This window comes from Primulina eburnea, chromosome 1 (genome assembly GCF_022965805.1).
Source record: "Primulina eburnea isolate SZY01 chromosome 1, ASM2296580v1, whole genome shotgun sequence".
In the NCBI taxonomy this organism is placed as follows: domain Eukaryota; kingdom Viridiplantae; phylum Streptophyta; class Magnoliopsida; order Lamiales; family Gesneriaceae; genus Primulina; species Primulina eburnea.
Window position 1 is genome coordinate 53,389,620 of NC_133101.1, and position 20,587 is coordinate 53,410,206.

A 20,587-nucleotide genomic window follows, 5' to 3' on the forward strand; every position below is an offset into this window, starting at 1 on the left:
TAAGTTCAAAGCATTGAAAAATATGACATTTGCCACTATTCTTTGTCTGAAATACATCCTCTTTTTTTAGACCATATATATACACAACCATGTAACTTGCTCCACATAAAAAAAATGAGTACGTCTGTTGCGAGATAATGTCAAAGATCTTTATTTATGAGAAGAATCAACCCTACTAATAGTTTTTATGAGTGATCAAAATATAATATATGTTTCACAAAATTATTTCATGTGACCGTTTCAAAAGAGTTTTTGTATAAAAAAAAAACAGATTATATTTTTTTTAAAAAAATAAGAAAAATAGTGTTAAGAACAACTACTTAACATTATTTCGTCTGTCATTTCAAGATTCTCTTAACACGATCCCTTCAAAAATGTTATTTCATCGTCAACGACATGATTAACAATAATAATAAAAAAAACAAAATCCATCAATAAAATATCAGACCTCAAAGCTTTCTAGAGCTCTATCATGGCTTCAAATTTCAATCGTATTGTAAAGTATCACTTGTACGTCTTATTCCAAGAAAATATGATCTCAGCTACTAAGAAATATAAAATATTAACATTGGATGAAGATATCTTAATGTTTTCCCATTTAAAGGGTATTAAAGTCCTTATCACATGGAGGGATCGGAAAAAGAAGAAGCAAGCAAGATGTCCCTCTTGTTACCAATCTCGCTTCTTTTCGAATCAAACCCCAAATGCAGACCCCTCACCTACAATCTGGTAGCCTCCCCCCTGCCAATCAAAATCTTCATAAAAACCCACCTTCACTCCACTAGGAACCACCCAAGCTAGCTATCTCCGACCCCCCGGCCATGAAGTCGTCAAACTCCACGTCCGGCCTCTTCGCTGGCTCTCACTCCCGCAACGAACTGCATTGCATGGAACTGATCAAGATCAGGTATACTAGCTAACATCTTACTGATTATGATATATTTGTACACACACTGTCTCCGTTCACTGACATGAGCTAGTTTTCATGATTAATTGCCCGACATACACAGCATAATCGGGATTCATCATCAACAAGGGAATCTGCCACCAAAACGTGCCGGGTATGTGGAGATGAAATCGGATTGAAGGAAAACGGAGAGAGATTTGTGGCGTGTGGCGAGTGCGGGTTTCCAGTCTGCCGGCCTTGCTATGAGTATGAGAGGAGTGAAGGAAACAAGAGCTGTCCTCAATGCCATACTCGCTACAAGCGCCACAAAGGTATCTTACATTTCATTCCTCATTTATCTTACGCTACATATCTTTGATCTAATACTTCTGCGCGCGCGCGCACACACATATATATATATATATCGCAAATATACGAACCCGTCGATAATGTGTAGGTGATCGTATAGTAAATCTGTTGCATGTTTGATTAGGTTGCCCGAGGGTGGAGGGAGACGACGAAGAAAATTTCGATGATGATTTTGAAGACGAATTTCGACTAAAAAATCACCATGCTAATCATGTTTCTCATCATCACGATTCGGTAAATTCTACGAATTAATAATATGTCAAGACTGTTATCTATCTCTTGATATTGGTATGGTTGATATATAAGAGATAATAGATTCATATTTCGGTAAACCTTACATACCAAGATATATTTTACTATTGCAGAATCAAATGCATACATTCAAATAAATTCTATTAGGAAAACCACATTTAAACTAAGTTAATTTCATGATTAATAATAATAATAATAATAATATTTGTAATACATTTATTGATTAATTACGTTGTTTTTGTTTTTTTTTTAAAAAAAACATTAATAAGAACAACGTAAATTTTAAATAGTATCATATAATAAGGCTACTAAGCGGTGTACACTTATTATAGGTATAAAACTGATGCAATTTGGCTCGAATATGAATGTCCGAGTTGGTAGAGTATATAAGCACTTGACCAATAGTCAAAAGTTCGATTCACTCGACCAAAACTTTCTCAGACGAGCTTGTCGTGTACAAGTTCTGAAGAATGTGGCTTACTTGACTTACGTGATTTGAAGTGAGTTTACTCAGTTAGCACCGAATGATAGCAGATGAGTTTCGTCGTCGTAAAAACAATATTATGCAATTTATACCAATTCAATTTGGTGACATAATTCCTAAATCAAGGGGGCAAAATGAGATTCAACCGTATTACATATATGAAAGTACCCACACAAGTGAAATAGATCCGCGCTCAAGGATTTTATCAGTTTAGTTAATTAGCTAATATTTTTAATTATTAATCATTATTAAAGTGGAAATAATTTATTCCAAAATGTTTATAAATTCATAAAACTATTCTAATTTTTTGGAAGTTTGGGTTAAACGAGAATATGACATGGTAGTTACAGGTGGCTTAAAATTCACAAAATAAATTTAGGATAATTTTCATTAAATGAATAATATAGTATACATACTATATTATTAAGTCTGAGAACTTTAATATTAGCAATTTTAGTCTTTGTAATACCTCAATTTCTTTCAAAAATACCATTTTCCATAATAACCTTGTTTTATTAAAAAATAAATACAATGAGATTAAAATTAAGCATTGCATTTTATCGATACTAATTATTCAAAAATAATTATATATATATAAATTAGGCCTACCCAATGTTTTTTTTTAAATATCTGGGGGTGAAGAACATTCAAACCCGAGTCTCTCCACAATAGGGGGTCCAAATCAAAAAAAAAAAATTTTTTGGTTTATATATTTCATTTAAAACAGAACTTTTTTTAAAATAGACCTATATTTTATATATGTATGTTTGAAAATTATTAACCAACCATTTTCCAAATATATTTTGATAATAATTATAAATAGATTATCAAATTTTTTTTTTAATAAAAATTTCAATTAAACGGAAATTTTGGTATTGTGTTTTAAAATTAAAAATATGACCATTTTTAGAATTTTTCATACAAATTTAAAATAGGTAAAATTCGGTAGACGGGTTGAAAAACTTTAAAAAAGTAAACTTCAGGTAGAGGATTAAGGGTTAACAGAAAATGTTCGGGTTGGTTTTTTTGTTTATCGGGTTTTGGGAAAAAAAAAAATTTCGCGGATGATCGAATCGACACTTGATTGACACCCATACCACATGCCAGTGGTTTCCAAATCCATTTAAAAAACAACTTTTTTGTAATATATTTCAAACATAATTTTAAAAGATTATAATATAAAAATTATTAACCAAATCCATTTTCCAAATATACCCGGTTGGTAGCTATCCCTAGTCAGTTAATTTTTAGAGCTCATACATTCTTCCGACAATTTTTTTTTTTCAAAAAAAACTTGTCTTGGATGTATCCTGACCTGGGGGGATGAATTGATTCGGAAATTGCAATTCGTTGAATAGAATCCCTTCCTCTGCAGGAGCATGGGGATTACAATCAGAATCAGAATCATCCCAACGGAGTCCCAGTTACTTCAGTTGCAGGAAGCGGTAATCAATTTTAAGAAAGTTTTTGTTGATTTAATGTTAAAGAACAACCCATTATAAATTTATAATGACCTCGACAGCATGTTCTATTGATTTTTTTGTTTGATATAGTTGCCGGAAAGGATTTTGATGGGGAAAAGGAAGCTTATAACAACGAGGAGTGGAAGGAAAGAGTGGAGAAATGGAAAACCAGACAAGAAAAGAGAGGCCTCTTTACAAAAGCAGATGATGGAAAACATGATCAAGATGATGACGAGGACTTCCTGTAAGATACCTGCATCCCTAGTTTGATGTTTTCTTGATTTTGTTGATGTGATTGCATCTGTTTTCTTGATAGCTTGTTACCACTGAACCCGTGTTCTTTTGTTTTGTCGATTCGTTTTATGTCATAGGAATGGTTTTCTTGATTTATTTTGTTACAAACTAATATGCGTTTTCTTCATTTCTCATGTTATGATCGAAACCGTTTCCATGTCTTCTTGCGCTGATGATACTACCATGATTCCTCAGTATGGCTGAAGCTCGTCAACCTCTCTGGCGAAAAGTCCCAATTTCTTCCAGTCTAATCAACCCCTATCGCATTGTCATCGTCATTCGATTTATTGTTTTATGTTTCTTTTTCCATTTTAGAATCTCGAGCCCAGCCTATGACGCTTATCCCTTGTGGATTATCTCTGTTATATGTGAGATATGGTTTGGTTTGTCCTGGATTCTTGATCAGTTTCCCAAATGGTTGCCCATTAACCGTGAAACCTATCTTGATCGCCTGACTTTGAGGTTTGAGCGAGAGGGGGACCCTAACCAGCTTAGCCCAGTTGATTTCTTTGTAAGCACAGTGGACCCTCTTAAGGAACCTCCCATTATTACAGCTAATACTGTCCTTTCAATCTTGTCTGTCGATTATCCGGTGGAGAAGGTGAGTTGCTATGTATCTGATGATGGTGCCTCCATGCTTCTCTTCGACTCTTTGTCTGAAACGGCCGAGTTTGCTAGGAGGTGGGTACCATTTTGCAAGAAATATAGTGTTGAGCCCAGGGCACCAGAATTCTACTTCTCTGAGAAAATTGACTACTTGAAAGATAAGGTTCAACCTACTTTTGTGAAAGATCGTAGGGCCATGAAGGTAAATAATGTAACCCCTTCTTCAGCTGATCTCAGTTTAATTTGATGCATTATATAACTCGTAAAGTTTTTACCATTGTGCAGAGAGAATATGAAGAGTTTAAAGTTAGAATTAATGCATTAGTGGCCAAGGCTCAGAAGAAGCCAGAAGAAGGATGGGTTATGCATGATGGGACTCCATGGCCAGGGAACAATACTCGCGACCATCCTGGGATGATTCAGGTGAAGAGACCTTAGCAGAAATTATTTTAGCCCTAAAAGTGGTTGAGTTCTTGAGCTTTTGGCTGAATGTAATTGCTGATTTAATTTACTCATGCATTACAACAAATGAGCATCTACTCACGAATGCAATTAATTAGCTGAAAATTTCTTGTGATGCAGGTATATTTGGGAAGTGAAGGTGCACTCGATGTTGAAGGCAAGGAGCTACCACGGCTGGTGTATGTCTCACGTGAGAAACGACCAGGTTATCAACACCATAAGAAAGCTGGTGCAATGAATGCTCTGGTATGTAGCCGGTTTTTGTTTAAATCTGCTGTGGTTTTTCATTGGAAAAGTGGTATTCAGTTAAATGTTGCTGATGCTTGGGACCTGCTTTGCGTTGGGCAACAGGTACGAGTATCCGCCGTGCTTACTAATGCACCATTTATGTTGAACTTGGACTGTGATCATTACCTCAACAACAGCAAGGCTGTCAGGGAAGCCATGTGCTTTTTGATGGATCCCCAAATTGGGAAGAAGCTCTGCTATGTCCAATTTCCACAGAGATTTGATGGTATCGACCGCCACGACCGATATGCTAATCGCAATATTGTATTCTTTGATGTAAGTCGTATCATTCCTATCTAAGTTGCAAGGCAATTCAACTATCAGACACTACACTTATTTTCTTCAATGGATTAATCCTAATGAACATTTTCATAAAATAGTATTTTCGAAAGGAAATATGAATAATAATATTATATCATTTCCAAAGCTTGGCATAGCTCAAAAGGGAATTATCTTATCCTCTAATCCCAATCTCTATTATAATAGATGAAGAGTTGAGATTGATTTGAACCTTGCTTTTTATTACAATCTTTTTAACACTGCCAAGTATTTATCTACCAGATTAACATGAAAGGTTTAGATGGCATTCAAGGGCCTGTATATGTTGGCACCGGGTGTGTCTTTAACAGGCAGGCATTGTATGGCTATGATCCAGCTGCATCTGAAAAGCGGCCGGCGATGACTTGTGACTGCTGGCCCAGCTGGTGCTGCTGTTGCTGTGGTGGATCAAGGAAGTCAAACACTAAGAAGAAAGGGCTGAAGGCTTTACTTGGGCTTGGAGGACTCTATAGCAAGAAGAAGAAAATGATGGGAAAGCAGTACACTAGGAAATCATCTGGACAAGCTTTTGATCTAGAGGAAATAGAAGAAGGGCTTGAAGGATATGATGAGTTAGAAAAATCATCTCTCATGTCTCAAAAGAATTTCGAAAAACGGTTTGGTATGTCACCAGTTTTCATTACTTCCACACTCATGGAAAATGGTGGTGTTCCTGAGGGTACTAACCCAACTTCACTTATCAAAGAAGCTATTCATGTTATTAGTTGTGGCTATGAAGAGAAGACTGAATGGGGCAAGGAGGTCAGTAGAAGCATTAGACTGTTACCATCTTTGTCCAAGAATATCATTTTTCTTTTTTCATTCTAGTAGACAGTACATTTACTTTTGTTTACTATTTTAGCTAACCAATAACCTGAAGCCTGAGTACCCAGTTCATATTGAATCTTTGACCAGGTCATTAACTTCTCAAGTTTATTTGTCCTCAGATTGGATGGATTTATGGTTCAGTTACAGAAGATATTTTGACCGGCTTCAAGATGCACTGCAGAGGGTGGAGGTCTGTCTACTGCTCACCAACGAGACCTGCTTTCAAGGGGTCAGCTCCAATCAATCTGTCTGATAGGTTGCACCAAGTCCTAAGATGGGCTCTAGGTTCTATTGAAATCTTCTTTAGTCGCCATTGTCCACTTTGGTATGGCTATGGGGGAAAGCTAAAATGGCTCGAGAGACTAGCTTATATCAACACCACCGTTTACCCATTCACCTCTATCGCTCTTCTAGCCTATTGCACACTTCCAGCTGTGTGTCTTCTTACTGGAAAATTTATCGTCCCAACTGTAAGTGTGATAGACCCTAATTGCTGGTGAAATAATTTTTTTAAAAAAACAGTTGGAATTAGCTAGTTGACTAAATGGAAAGGAAATTTCTAATTTTTATATTATAATCCAGTGCTTGCTGATTAGCTGGATTACTAAACAATCTTCAGTTTGTACTGGGCGATCGATTCACTTAACCAATCAGATGTATCTAAAGAGTTGCAAATATGCTCTTTATAAGATTGGTTATGACTGTTCTGATGGGACTCTTTTTATGCAGCTGAACAACCTAGCAAGCATATGGTTTCTTGCACTTTTTCTCTCCATTATAGCGACTGGTGTGCTTGAGCTCCGATGGAGTCGAGTTAGCATTGAGGATTGGTGGCGAAATGAGCAATTCTGGGTTATTGGAGGTGTCTCAGCACATCTTTTTGCAGTTTTCCAAGGTCTTCTCAAGGTCCTTGCGGGAGTTGACACAAACTTTACCGTGACGGCAAAAGCAGCCGATGATGCTGAGTTTGGGGAGCTCTATCTCTTCAAATGGACTACCCTTCTGATTCCACCGACCACATTGATAATTCTCAATATGGTCGGCGTGGTGGCAGGGATAGCTGATGCCATAAACAATGGGTATGGCTCATGGGGTCCTCTGTTTGGAAAATTATTCTTTGCCTTTTGGGTTATCGTGCATCTTTATCCATTCCTTAAAGGGTTGATGGGAAGGCAAAACAGGACTCCTACAATTGTGGTTCTTTGGTCAATTCTTCTAGCTTCAATCTTCTCTCTAGTTTGGGTCAGAATCGATCCTTTCTTACCCAAACAAACTGGTCCGATACTTAAACAGTGTGGAGTGGAATGCTAATTTCCTTCAATACCTTGCGTCATCTTATCATTGTAAATCTCTTTCCAATTTTTCCTTTTGTGATTCATGTTATTCAGAGTGCTATGATGCATATGGTCAACCGACTCAAGCCTTAAATTTTGTTACCATTTCAATAGCAATGTTTGATAAGTTCATATTTTGATACGTGATTCGTTTGATTTATCGATATTGATTTGGTGAATTTTGATGGTTAAATGTATAATCATAGTTCTTAATTACTCGTGAGACAATTTAATATGATTTTTTGTGGTCATGTTTAATGAAAATAAGTGGACCGAGGGTTCATGTTTTTTGAAAATAAATTAAAGAAAGTTTGAGAAACAGAAAAAAAAAAGGAGCATTGATATCATTGATTTTTGCATTAATAATGTATGTGTTTGAAGAGTTTTGGAAGACTAGTTATAGAGATGTCTTGTTAACTCGACAACTAGCGTGGAAGATGAATATTGAGAACTTAGAGAGCAATTTATAACTCTTGAAAGTTTGCCAAATTAAAGAGGAGTGGAAGTTCAACAAGAAGATTTACTTGAAGTTGTATCAAAAGAGAGATCACAAATAAATCACGATTTAAAGGAATTGTCTTGTTAGTTGTGTTATGCATTCTTGGATGACAATTTGACACATGCGGTAATTATCTCTTCCTCTATTACTCCTTATGAAAAAAATAAATTATTAGGAGTTTTGAGATAATTTAAATATGTTTTGGATGATCGAAATATGACATTAATGATATTAATATCACTATTTGCATGTGTGAGATGTTGATGGATGAGTCCTTATGTTGATAATCAAAATCAAAAGAGGTCAAACCCAACTATGAAAAAAGTAGTAAAAGTTGAGGTGCTGAAATTATTGAATCATAATGTTAGTTATGTTATTTCTGATAGTTCTTGAGTTTCGCCAGTTCTAGTGGTACAAAAGAAGTGAGGAATGGATGTGGTAAATAATGAAAAGAACGAGTTGATCTCGACTCATACAATCATTGGTTGGTGAATATGCATTGATTATAGGAAGTTGAATAATGCTACACGAAAAGATCACTTTCCACTTCATTTATTGGCCAAATGCTCGATACATTGACCGTCTATCAGCATATTGTTTTCTAGACGGTTATCAGGGTACAATAAAATTACCATAGCATCAAATGATCAAGAGAAAATTACTTCCACTTCCCCCTATAACACAATCGCATTTAGGAGGATACTTTTTGGTCTTTGCAATGTACTTGCTACTTTTCAGAGGTGTATGATAGTTATTTCTCAGATATGGTGGAGGAGATTATGGAACTCTTCATTATGATTTTTGGGTATTTGGCTCTATTTTTTTGATCTTTTTTGCATTATTTTTCCCTTGTTTTGCATATATGTCAAGAAAAGAACTTAGTTCTTAACAAAGAGAAGTGTAAATTAATGGATAAAAAAGGAATTGTGATTGGAGATAAAGTGTCATCCGAGGGACTGTAAGTAGACCGAGGCAAAGTGATTGCAATTGAGAAGTTTCTACCACCAAATAATTTGAAGGGCACCATATGCTTTCTAGGACGTGGTAGGTTTTATCATTGCTTTATTATATATTTTCTAAAATTACTAAAACCTTGTGCAATTTAACAAAAAAATGATTCATTTTTTTTTATTTTTGGTGGCGGGTGTTGTAGGAATTTAACATAATTAAAGAAAAGTTGATTTCAACACCGATCATGGTTGTGTCAGACTGGAAGGAGCCATTTCAAGTAATGTGTGATGCTAGTGATTATGTTGTTGGAGATGTATTGGGCAAAAGAAGAGATGAGATGTTTTGAACAATCTACCAGGAACTTAACACTCTTGATGGAGCACAACAAAATTATACCACTATTGAAAAAGTGATGCTAGCGGTAGTATTTTCTTTCGACAAATTAAGTTCCTAACTAATTTACTCAAAGGTAATTGTTTATACTTACCATGCCGTGATTCACTATTTGTTTTCCTAGAAGGATGCAAAGCCTATGTTGTTTGGGTGGATCTTTCTGCTACAAGATTTTGACTTTGAGATTAAGAACAAGAAGGGCAACAAAAAATTAGTAGTGGATCTTATGTCTTGTTTGGAGTTGGAGGGCAATATGGAATACCAGATCACAAAAGAAAACTTTCCATAAGAACATATTTTCGAGGTAACCTTTAAACTCGCTAATTTACAGATACTACTAATTTTATTTCTTGTGGTGTTTTGTCTCCAAATCTAAATCACTATCAAAATAAATGTTCTTCCACGGTGCAAGTTTTTATTTGTGGGATGATCCCTAAGTTTTTTAGAAGTGTGTTGGTCAAGTCATTAGACGATATGTGGCAGAAGAAGAAGCATGTGATATTTTTGAGAAATGCCATTATGCGTCATATGATAGTCATTTTTGAGCGTCAAGAACGATGATCAAGATGATGCAATATGGTTTTATTGGCCTAACCTTTTAAAAATAATTATAGTTTGGTAACATCATGTGATAGATGTCAAAGAGTAGGTAATATTTCTAAACGTCATAAGTTACCACTAACAACTATTTTGGATATGTAACTTTTTGATGAAGTATTGATTTCATAGGACCATTCTTACCCTATTTTGGTCAATCTTATATTTTATTTGACATCATTTATGTGTCCAATGGGTGGAATCTATTGCCAACAGTACTAATGATGCTCTTGTTGTAGTCAAGTTTGTGCAAAAGAATATTTCACCAGGTTTGGGACTCCAAAAGCATTATGAATGATGAAGGTACACATTTTTGTGTAATATTTTTAATTCATTAATGGCAAAATATGGTGTGAGGCACAAACTAGCACTTGGATATCATCCACAATCAAATAACCAAGCTGAAATATCCAACCAAAATATTAAAAAAATATCAGAGAAAATAATAAAGACTAACTAAAAAGATTGGGCAATCAAGTTGGATCGTGCATTGTCGGCTTATAGAACTGTGTTCAAAACACCCATTGGAAGTTTTCTGGGTTGTCAATGAATTGAATTTTGATCTTAAAGCTTCTGGCGAACAAAGACTTCTGCAATTGAATGGGATGAAAGAATTTCATAATGATGCTGATGAAAATGATAAGATTTACAAGTAACACCAAGAAGTGTCATGATAAGAAAATCTTAGCAAGAGAGTTTGAGCCTGGATAGCAAGTGCTATTATCAATTCTTTCTTGCGACTGTTTCCTAGAATGTTGAATTCGAGATGGTCATGACCTTTCACTATGGAAAAGATTCAACCCTGCTGTGAAATTAAGATAAATGTAGTGATAGAAGAGTTTTCCAAGTTAATTGTCTGCGAGTGAAGTATTATTTTGGGAATGAAATAAGTAATGTGGATAATGTTCCACTTGGTGAGTCGAGTTGACGATTGAAGTGGAGTCAGCTCATGAATTTAAACAAAATGCTTTTTGGGAGCCAACCCAAATCCATTTTCTTTGTTTTCGTATAATCCAATTTTTTAGTGTCTTGCAAATTTATATTTAACAAAAGAATGTTTTTCTTCAACATCATAATTTGAAATTCCAATATTTCTTTGTAAATCCATAACGAGCTCATTGACCACCACTACCAAGTATGAATGAGTAATAAGATCCAATTTGTACAAGTCAGGTTCTTACATGCCACCTGTGGGCGCCTAAGCGCCACCTTCAACACCTATTTTATGTAGGATTTTAATACTTAATTGTGAGAGCCAGATGCTTGAGTGCTTTTTTTAGGCACCTCAGAGCCCAAAAACTTCACAAAAATAAATTTTCACAAAAAAAAACGCTTAAGTGCCAGACCACCTTGGTCTAGAAATATAAAAATTTGTGAGAATTGGGCGCCTCAACGCCACATCTTCTCACCTCAGCGCCAGAAGCCATATTGAAAAAAATAAAAATTTGAGAGACAGTCACTTAAGCGCTACATCCCTTGCGCCTCAGTGCTCAATCCTTTAAGCCTGGATTCAGACAACCTCCGTATTTTCTCTTGCAATTTTTTATCATATGGTTAAATTTCTTGCTTAATCGTCCTCATCTTCCATAAAATTCATCAACAAAGATCGATTATCACATGAAGCACTCAGATTCAAGCAACAATTGGACGATTCACGGCTAGGGCTTCAAAAATCAAATTGGGGGTTTTTTAATTCAAATTCGATCCAGAGCTTAGGGGCACGATTTACATATTATCTACCATAATATTTATAGTTTTCATCCTTCTATGGTGCAAGGTATCATCAAATTTTTCTTTCTGATTGGCATTTTATATTTCATATTATTGTTTTGGTGGTGATTTAGCGTTGGAGTTGTTGGATAGTGATATTGTGTTGGCATTGATATTTTGACGAGATTCGGACTAGTAGTATTGCTATTGTCGTGAGTTTTGAATTTAGAGATTATTGAACTAATTGCACCAAAGAATAAGCAAAATCCAGTTGTCTCTTCATCCTCATTAGCGGCCTTTGATCAGCAACGATTTTGGGATGACATTGCAGCGAGTAACTATACCGCTCTTTTTGGGAAGAGAATTCATAGGGAGCGTGGTATCACTATGTCACACCTTGATTATATTTTGAATAACGCTGCTAGAGAACGAGGTTGGGAAGATTTTATATGTGCGCCTGTTAATTCCATGGTTTCTTTGGTTAAAGAATTTTATAACAATTTGAAAGTTAGGCATTGGAATTTCAAGGTGAGTACTCGAGGAAGACTGGTGGTTTTTTTATAGCTACACACGATGTATGGCATGCTCGATTTGAGAATGACGAATACGGATTTTCTCGGAGAAAAGATGGATTAAAATAAATATCGTGTGTGTTATGTCGACCAGGGGCTAGATGGAAGCATAATGATGAAAGGGCTATGGTTAATGTTGTTGCATGTGATTTGAGATATGACCCACCATCATGGTTATCATTTGTGGCTTCGAGGTTGATTCCATCCGATGTGTGACAAAAATAATTATTGATTCCACAATCATGTTCTATGAATTGTTACATGCAAGAAGATAGATGTTGGGCGGATTATTCAACATAGATTTTGAATGCAATGCAAGGTGAAACTATTCTGGGCATGCCGTATTCCTCCTTGATTACGGACTTATGCCATCATGTGGTGGTTACTTGGAACGAGAATGAGGAGAATTTAAAGGTGAGGATCTGGATTTCGGTTTATGATACGATGCCGATTAATAGGGCTGAAACAATAAGAGAGCCTGAAGAGAAGGCATCAGTCAGTGGGAAACCACTACAAAGATCTCTACCACTCCCCACGACAATCATGACAAACAGTGACAGGCTTGTTACTTTGGAACAAAACATGGAGATGCAGTTGCAGTGGCTGGAGTACCACTGCAAATGGGCTCATGCCTTCACGACATATATGATATACTTTACCACCGTACTAGCCTAGCGTTTCCCGCACCAACCCCGACGACACTCCATTCCCACCACCACACACTTGGTCTTCCCCCTGATGATGATAAGGGCGATGAACACTGATGGTTGTTGTCATAGGTATGTGTATTACTATGTTTTTATCAATTTACTATACAAAGGGGAAAAATCACATATCTAAGTTTGTTGGGGTAGAGATAAATTTATATAAATATAGTTGATTTGTCCAATTATGACCATGGAAACTATTGTGAAAATCATTTTGAAACCAAGTGACCGAGTCTATGTGTTTACAACAACTTTTGAGTCAACACCAACTTTATGCATCATTGCCATGATAACTGATACTTCTGATGATGAAAGAACATTTACATAGACTTTGTGTTAAAAAAAATATAGATGATTGGATGATAAAACTTTTGTGATTTTCACTTGATAATGAGATAGATGTTTGCAAACACAAGAATGATTAGGCGGTTATTGAAATTATTTGGGCCTACTTTTATTACTTGTATTACATTGTTTGCATCTCTTTTGAGCATATGTGCAAAAAGAATGAGAAGTGTTTAAATTATTGACATCTTGTTTCAAGAAAACCATTCACTTTTTGAGACACACTTGATCAGCCTATATGAGTTGATTTGTGAATTGAAAGTAGTCTAGAACTTGTTTTAGCATTATTCGAGGCAAAATAAAGTTAACATGTGACTTAAGAATGACTTAGGCAAAACATTTAACCGTTTAGGCTTTCGAGCCACCAAATAAAATCAATTAATACCTAGTCAACTCATTTGAGCATACGGAAAACGAATGGCACATGTGAAAGCATGTGAGTAACCCCCATTCAAAATCGTTTTGAAATCCCACATAAAATACCTAATAAATAGCTTATAAATGTTTTCCTACCCTCAAGGGAGCAAGAAATTATGCACAAACAATTTGAGAATCTCCGAGGAGTTTGAAAACAACATGTTGATTGGGATGTGGTGAATTCAAAAAGGGAAAAATGATGAATTACAAATTCAAAGGAAATCAGAAATTTGACAAAGGAATGTGCAAAAAATACTATATTCGATTTACTCCCTTCCTTTGCATTTCTATCCTTCAATTGTAGACAAGAGCCGAAGCTAATGTTATAAACTTAAAAGGCCTACTGACCAATTCATATTTATCAAATACTAATGGAGAATAAATTCAAGAATTAAGCCTATGGACATCGAGAGACACTATCAATAAGTACATATTCTGATCACTTACATGTACACATACACATCTCATGACACCGATTTACAGTTTGGGACATTCTTATTCAATATCTATTGAAGCAAATGTTCACCTGAAAAGTCCTTTTTGATATGTATGAGTAGATGTTTATTTTAGAATATTATGACTGGAAACTTGAGTTTAGTAGTTCATGAATTCGTGATGTGAGCAAGTTGTGTGGATATATCTTAATATTGGGTTGGTTATATGAGATTAGAAAATCACACACGTGAGCTTTTAAATTCGTTGTCGCATATACTTGATTTGAGAAAAATGAATATTATATCTTTGAGGTCAGTAATGACTAAACCATTCCATGACTTGAGTTTGTTTATTCATATTTTCTTCCTTGTTCTTGTACCAAACTAGCAAAAGTTTAAGTTTGAGGGGATTTGATAATTGTAATTTTACACTTAGATTTTTGGTACTTGTAAGTTAGATTTAAGCTAGTTTTTTTTAGCAAAGTTACGTGTTTCATAGTTGTTATGTCATGCAGGAATCTAGGTGATATGTGATTTTTGGGCACAAAAACATGTGTAAAAAGAAAATTTAGTCAAGATATAGGAGTCTATCTTTCTGATGCAGTCATGGATGAACCTCGAAGTGAAAAAGCTTCTAAGAAAGCATGAGTTCCGCTAGAGTTGCTGGAAAGAACAATAACAAGAGGGCAAAGCATGAAGCTTAAGGAAACTATTCAATGACTCATGATGAGCTACCAAGAAGTGCCTATTAATATGTCATCAAAGCTTGAAGGATTCGCAAGCATGACAAACAATTTGGAGGTCATTGCAATATCATTCAAGTGTTAAAAGATCAAGATGACAGCAGCCACTCCCACCTCAGCATGCAACACAGCGCGCCACATCATTCCTAAGCGCCTCAGCACGGTCTGTTCGGAAAAAGGTGCAGAAATTCAAATCAGAGTATTTGAACATTGCATAAATTCTTAAAATAAGGCGGTCATCGGGTTTAGCCTCCCGTTCAGTCCGAGCCAGCTCACTGGTCCTCACCCCTCCTCTCCTCAAATTCATCCTCACCTGCATCGATCAAATCTAGTGAGTCTAAAGACTCAACATGTATAAACTTGAAGTAATGAGTACTACTTAATAAAATCACTTGCAACTTCAAAATAAAACATACATACTTGAACGTGCATAAAAAAGCTTGAGCATACGTACATACATACTTAGACGTGCCATCAACATAAACTTTTCGTAAACATGCTTACTTCTTACATACTTGAGCATACATAACAAAATTTTTGCGTAGAGGCATGTTTCAAAGCAAGTGACCCATACATAAATTCGTCCGATCAGACTAAACCACAGTACTGGGCTGACAGTGAAAATCCACTGCCACATACATGAGATCATCGTTCATGCTTTAACGGGTGGATTGGTCTCTGGTCATGCTTTACCGCTTTCCAATCTTGATCTAAACACGTTCATAATTTAACGGGGTGGATTGGTCCCTGGTCATACTTTGCCGCTTTCCAATCCCATACATAAATTTGGTCACAAGACATTTAGCATACCTCAAAAACTTAAAAGTATTTTCTTTGCACGTCGAACATACTTACTTGGTGTTGAGGGATTCGTTGGATCTCGCTTGGGGCCTCTACTGCACATACTAACATGAGTTCAAACACTTATCTTGCATAACTTAGACGTAGGTATTCGTGCTCACCACCGAAACAAATAAATGGCTTATGACATTCTAGATTACTCGGGACTTGACCTCGTTTAATCATCGTACTAAACGATGACATGAAACCCCAAATCAATCCCTAAAATTTTTCCCAAAATGAAGGTACACGGACCCCATGCCCAAGTCCGGCTCTGGGTCCGTGTAGGTTCTGGAATGACACACTGAAAAGAAGGAAGGACACGAACCCCGTGCTAGGGTCCGTGTAGGCTCTGTAAAAAGACACTTCGGAAGAAACATGGGCAGGGACCCCGTGCCAGGGTCCGTGTACGGGTCCGTGTACCCACTGTTGATGCGAACCAACGGAAATTCAATACACATGATGCTTAATCTCCCTAACTCGATTGTACGGACTATGAATCGACACATCGAGACCCATCCTAGGATACTATAACACTGACTCGAGCCTATTCAATTGTCCCAAAACAACCACGCATCACAAGTAACTCAATAAACCCGTGAACACGACTTTTGACAACAAAACGATTTTGACGACTACTGAATCTCCCAAGTGCCTAACGACGCGAAACAAAACGTCAATAACCATCCCGACATCATTAATGACATACCTAAATGCATCAACAATCACTCGTCTATCCCCAACGAAGGCTGCAACCATAAAACTTCAAGAACACATCAATAACATATTTTTCAGAAAACGCAGTTTGAGCAGTCCCACGAAAATAGTCATAACTCACTCAATTTTTATCCAAATATTTTGAATTTACTTTCAAATCGAAGGTATCGAAAAGTTCTACGTTTTATATGTTGAACGTTTTTCAAGAAACTCGATCGAAAAATCGCAGTAATTCAAATGACAGCAAATTACGAGTTTTAGATCTAAAAACATTTCAAAAATTGATCCAACAATTTTCTGCTCAAACTTTGCACATCACACATGGATTTTTATGCATAATAAACAACTCAACACATAATATGACGAGATCAACGCAGAAAAAATAGAATACACATGCCTTTGAGTCTTTAACGTTACTGAACGACGACTCCGAAGCGGGGAAAGATGCGAGGTTGATTCGGGACGAATGGGGCACGATTTTCTTGCAATGAAATCAACGAAAACTTGCTGAAAGAAATTAGAGGAAGGGCGGATGCTGTTTTAGGCCAAGAACCCTAATTTTCTCCTCTAAAAAATAATAAAATTCTGAATGAAATATGTGTGTGTTTGTGTGTGTTGTGTCGGTTTTTAGTGTGTGTAAAAGTGTGTGTGCGTGTGATGGTGTGTGTGTAGCTTTAATTAGGAGAAATTATTACTTAATTAACTAATAAAAAAATGCTAATTTAAAATACTAACTCAATTAACAAGTTAATTCAAATTGTAAGTTACTACACACTCTAATGAAAATCATTTAATTAAAATAAAACACACAAATTCTAATTTTAAAAGTTTTAACCTCTTAAATCACTAAATATCTAAATTAGGATTTTAAAATATTAAAAACTTGTAAATCTTTTAAAATGCTTCATTTTTAACTTAAAGTAAAAAACCACATTTAAAAATTGCCAAAATCGTCACCAGTCTCTTTTCCTCGATCACGCATCGAATGATAGCCTGAAACATGTCACATAAACATAAATAATTTAAAATAAGGCAATTTCATAAATCATGCATCGCTAAAAAAATCATTTTAAAATTAAATAATGATTTAATAATTAAATAAGTGCATGTGTTATACGTGTACTGGTTTTGGGCTCTACAGTTTCTTCCCCATTTATATAAATTTCGTCCTCGAAATTAAATCTTACCGAACAACTCCGGGTAGTGAATTTTCATATCTGTCTCGGTCTCCCAAGTGGCTTCTTCCACTGAGATCCAGCCACCGGACTTTAACCAGTTTAGTCACCTTGTTCCGAAGTCTCCGCTCCTGTCTGTCTAGGATTTGGACGAGTCTTTACTCATATGACAGTTCTGGAGCAAGCTGCAACGGCTCATAACTCAAAATGTGCGAGGGATTTGCTAGGTACTTTCTCAGCATCGAGACATGGTACACATTGTGTAACCCGACCAGATTCGGCGGGAGGGCAACACGATAAGCGGGTGTCCCAACTCTGTCAAGAATCTCGATAAACAAACTGTTGTCTATGAGCAAATTTTTTTAGGTTACGACAACGGTTTTTGTTAAAACCGTTGTTAAAAGTAAAAACACAATGGTTTTAATAAAAATCATTGTCTTTGATTTATTGTTGAATTTGTATTTTCTTGTAGTGATTGGTTCTAAAACAGTCTTTTCATAGGTTGTTTGATGCAAGAAAATTTGATTCTTTATTAACCTTGTTCCCGTTTTGTGTGCTTTTTCTCCACCAACCTGAAAATGGATTTGAGGTCCACCCATGTTTGTATCATAAGATCTCGGTAGTTCTTGAGAAGATATAATGTTTTGAAGATAATTGAGACCAATTTTTTTTAAGACTGTCATCAGATTATTTTCTTTTTTGAGACAATTTTGATAAGGTTTATAATTTTCTCGTCGTCGGTTAAATGTTTTTGCAACACTTTGGCCTTCATTTTTGATGTAACAACGGTTCAGTACTAAGTCAGGTGATACCTTCTTCTCGCGATCCTATTACTAGAATTGGTTTGGTGTTCTATGCTTTGGATCTTTGTTTGAATCTCCTTCAAGGCTTCAAGAATTTCTTCTTATTTTTTAAGGATATTTTCGATTTGTTGTGATACATTATATAAGTGATTGCCATAATTTTGTATCGTCTTTTGAATTTTTCTAAAATCTTCTGAGAGTTTAGAGGAATCCAATATTATTTATAAGAATCTAGTATTTTGAATCATATTTCACCTACGTAATGTGGTTTGTTCCTAATTGCTCCTGATATCTAATATTGATTACATTTTCTTATTGTAAATATTACAGGATATTGGAATAAAACCTGAAAATAATAAATATCAAACATATATTTGAATCCATAATTTTGAGAAATATCTCATTATGAATATACATTACATAACAATAATAACTTTATATGTCTAAAATAAAAAAACCTAGGATTTGTTACCATTTCCACGACGCTGTCTAAAGATTTTCTAATAATAATCAAACCAGGGTCATTTTATGCATTTTTAAAATATATTTATACTTGTACGACCAAATTAAGACTTTTTTTGAAAGATAAAGGACTAATTTGGGAACGTCCAAAGAAAAAGGATCAAATTGAGATTTTGTTAAACATTTGAAATCCAAATTAGGTTTTTGCATGTGTTCAACTGAAAGGATGACTGAAACATAGGACTGCTATGCTTGTTTTGCTTTTTTCTGAATCGTTTCCATTCTCCTAGATAGGGATGAAATTGAGCCGATTTTGGCTATGAATTCATATTATCCGTCATAATCCTCGTTTATTATATTCGTACTCATTTTATTTCTCATCTCATATTCAATTTCATCATCTCATATCCTCAAAAGGATTGAATATTTATATCCTACCCAAATATCATATTACCACCTATAATTACATTTCTCAAATTTAAATTATTTCAAGTAAGTTATGAATATTTGCTAAATTGTTGAGAACAAATTTTTTTTTTATAAAAAATAGTAAATTTAAAATCATAGAAAATAACAAAATATTATACTAACATCATTATCTTACAAAAATAACATCAATTTTATATTAAAAATTTTCTCCATTCTATTCAACAAAAGCATATTAGAATCAATACATTGCCGAAAAATTATATATATATACACACACAAACACACATTGTATAACATAGTTTAATCAATATACTATTGTTTAAAATTTTGAAACGCCTAATACACCATTAAAATATATAAAAATTTACGACATGGCCTCACTAATCCAATATATTTTCGTACGAAATATTTATAGTTAAATAAAAAAAATTTCCAAAAACCAAACATATAGGCTATAGCATATTCTCCAATTAAAATTCAACTCCCCACCGGACTAATAAATAAAATTATGACTCAACAATCAAATGAAACAACCATACAAAACTAATTCTTTTCCAAAGTCTCCAAAAGCACTATGAAACATGGTCAAGTTTTTTTCATAACTTTAACATTTTGTTGCCACTCAAAGCAAAATATATGTTTAAATATTCTTCGTATATATATAATTTTTTTACGACAATCACAAAGAACAGCTATATGAACATCACTGAGGTGGCGTGCATCATATTATATGTACACTTTCACCCTATGAACACCTATCAATGTTTTAAAATTCGTTTAACGCTAGTTAGACAACGAGCGCCAGTCCAAGCGCTGAGGCCACCTAGGCATCGCTAGGCAGATTCTACGGCAATCAATATTATAAGATGAAATTTGATGTGTTGACAAGCCAACAATCACATTTGTTGTTAGACTTTGATTTAAGACCTATAAAAAAATTAATTTTTATTTTTAAATTTGGATATTTAAAAAAAAAAAAGGCAGTTCATTCACTTTTAGACTCGTTCACATGTTTCATCCAATGCTTATACTCCTGACATGGTGTTAAATGTTATTAACCGAACATCATAAAACTAACTTATTATTATCCAAGCCTCCACTTGTGATGGCGAGAGTGTGTTTGTTTATGTCAACGAAACGTGGGAATGTAAATCATAAATTCAACTTATAAGTTATAACCATGAGTGGCAATTGTACCTAGGGCACCAG

The 20,587-nt window shown here is 35.0% G+C and overlaps 1 protein-coding gene across 1 annotated transcript; it reads left to right on the forward strand.

Annotated features, from left to right (window-relative positions):
- Nucleotides 1-796: 796 nt before the first annotated feature.
- Nucleotides 797-7,726, forward strand: LOC140831093 (cellulose synthase A catalytic subunit 4 [UDP-forming]). The gene is made up of 12 exons (XM_073194867.1): nucleotides 797-882; nucleotides 1,003-1,218; nucleotides 1,380-1,489; nucleotides 3,367-3,436; nucleotides 3,545-3,698; nucleotides 3,944-4,556; nucleotides 4,640-4,777; nucleotides 4,937-5,062; nucleotides 5,168-5,380; nucleotides 5,666-6,184; nucleotides 6,370-6,720; nucleotides 6,980-7,726. The coding sequence occupies exons 1-12, from the start codon at nucleotides 822-824 to the stop codon at nucleotides 7,559-7,561; spliced, it is 3,153 nt and encodes a 1,050-aa protein (XP_073050968.1). The 5' UTR covers nucleotides 797-821; the 3' UTR covers nucleotides 7,562-7,726.
- The last annotated feature ends 12,861 nt before the right edge of the window (nucleotides 7,727-20,587 follow it).

Bases quoted from the DNA above. Each gene is read 5' to 3' on its own strand.
- LOC140831093 (XM_073194867.1), top strand. From the start codon at position 822: ATGAAGTCGTCAAACTCCACGTCCGGCCTCTTCGCTGGCTCTCACTCC. The intron at 5,063-5,167 runs GTATGTAGCCGG...GTTGGGCAACAG, and splicing joins CTGGTGCAATGAATGCTCTG to GTACGAGTATCCGCCGTGCT. The intron at 6,185-6,369 runs GTCAGTAGAAGC...ATTTGTCCTCAG, and splicing joins AGACTGAATGGGGCAAGGAG to ATTGGATGGATTTATGGTTC.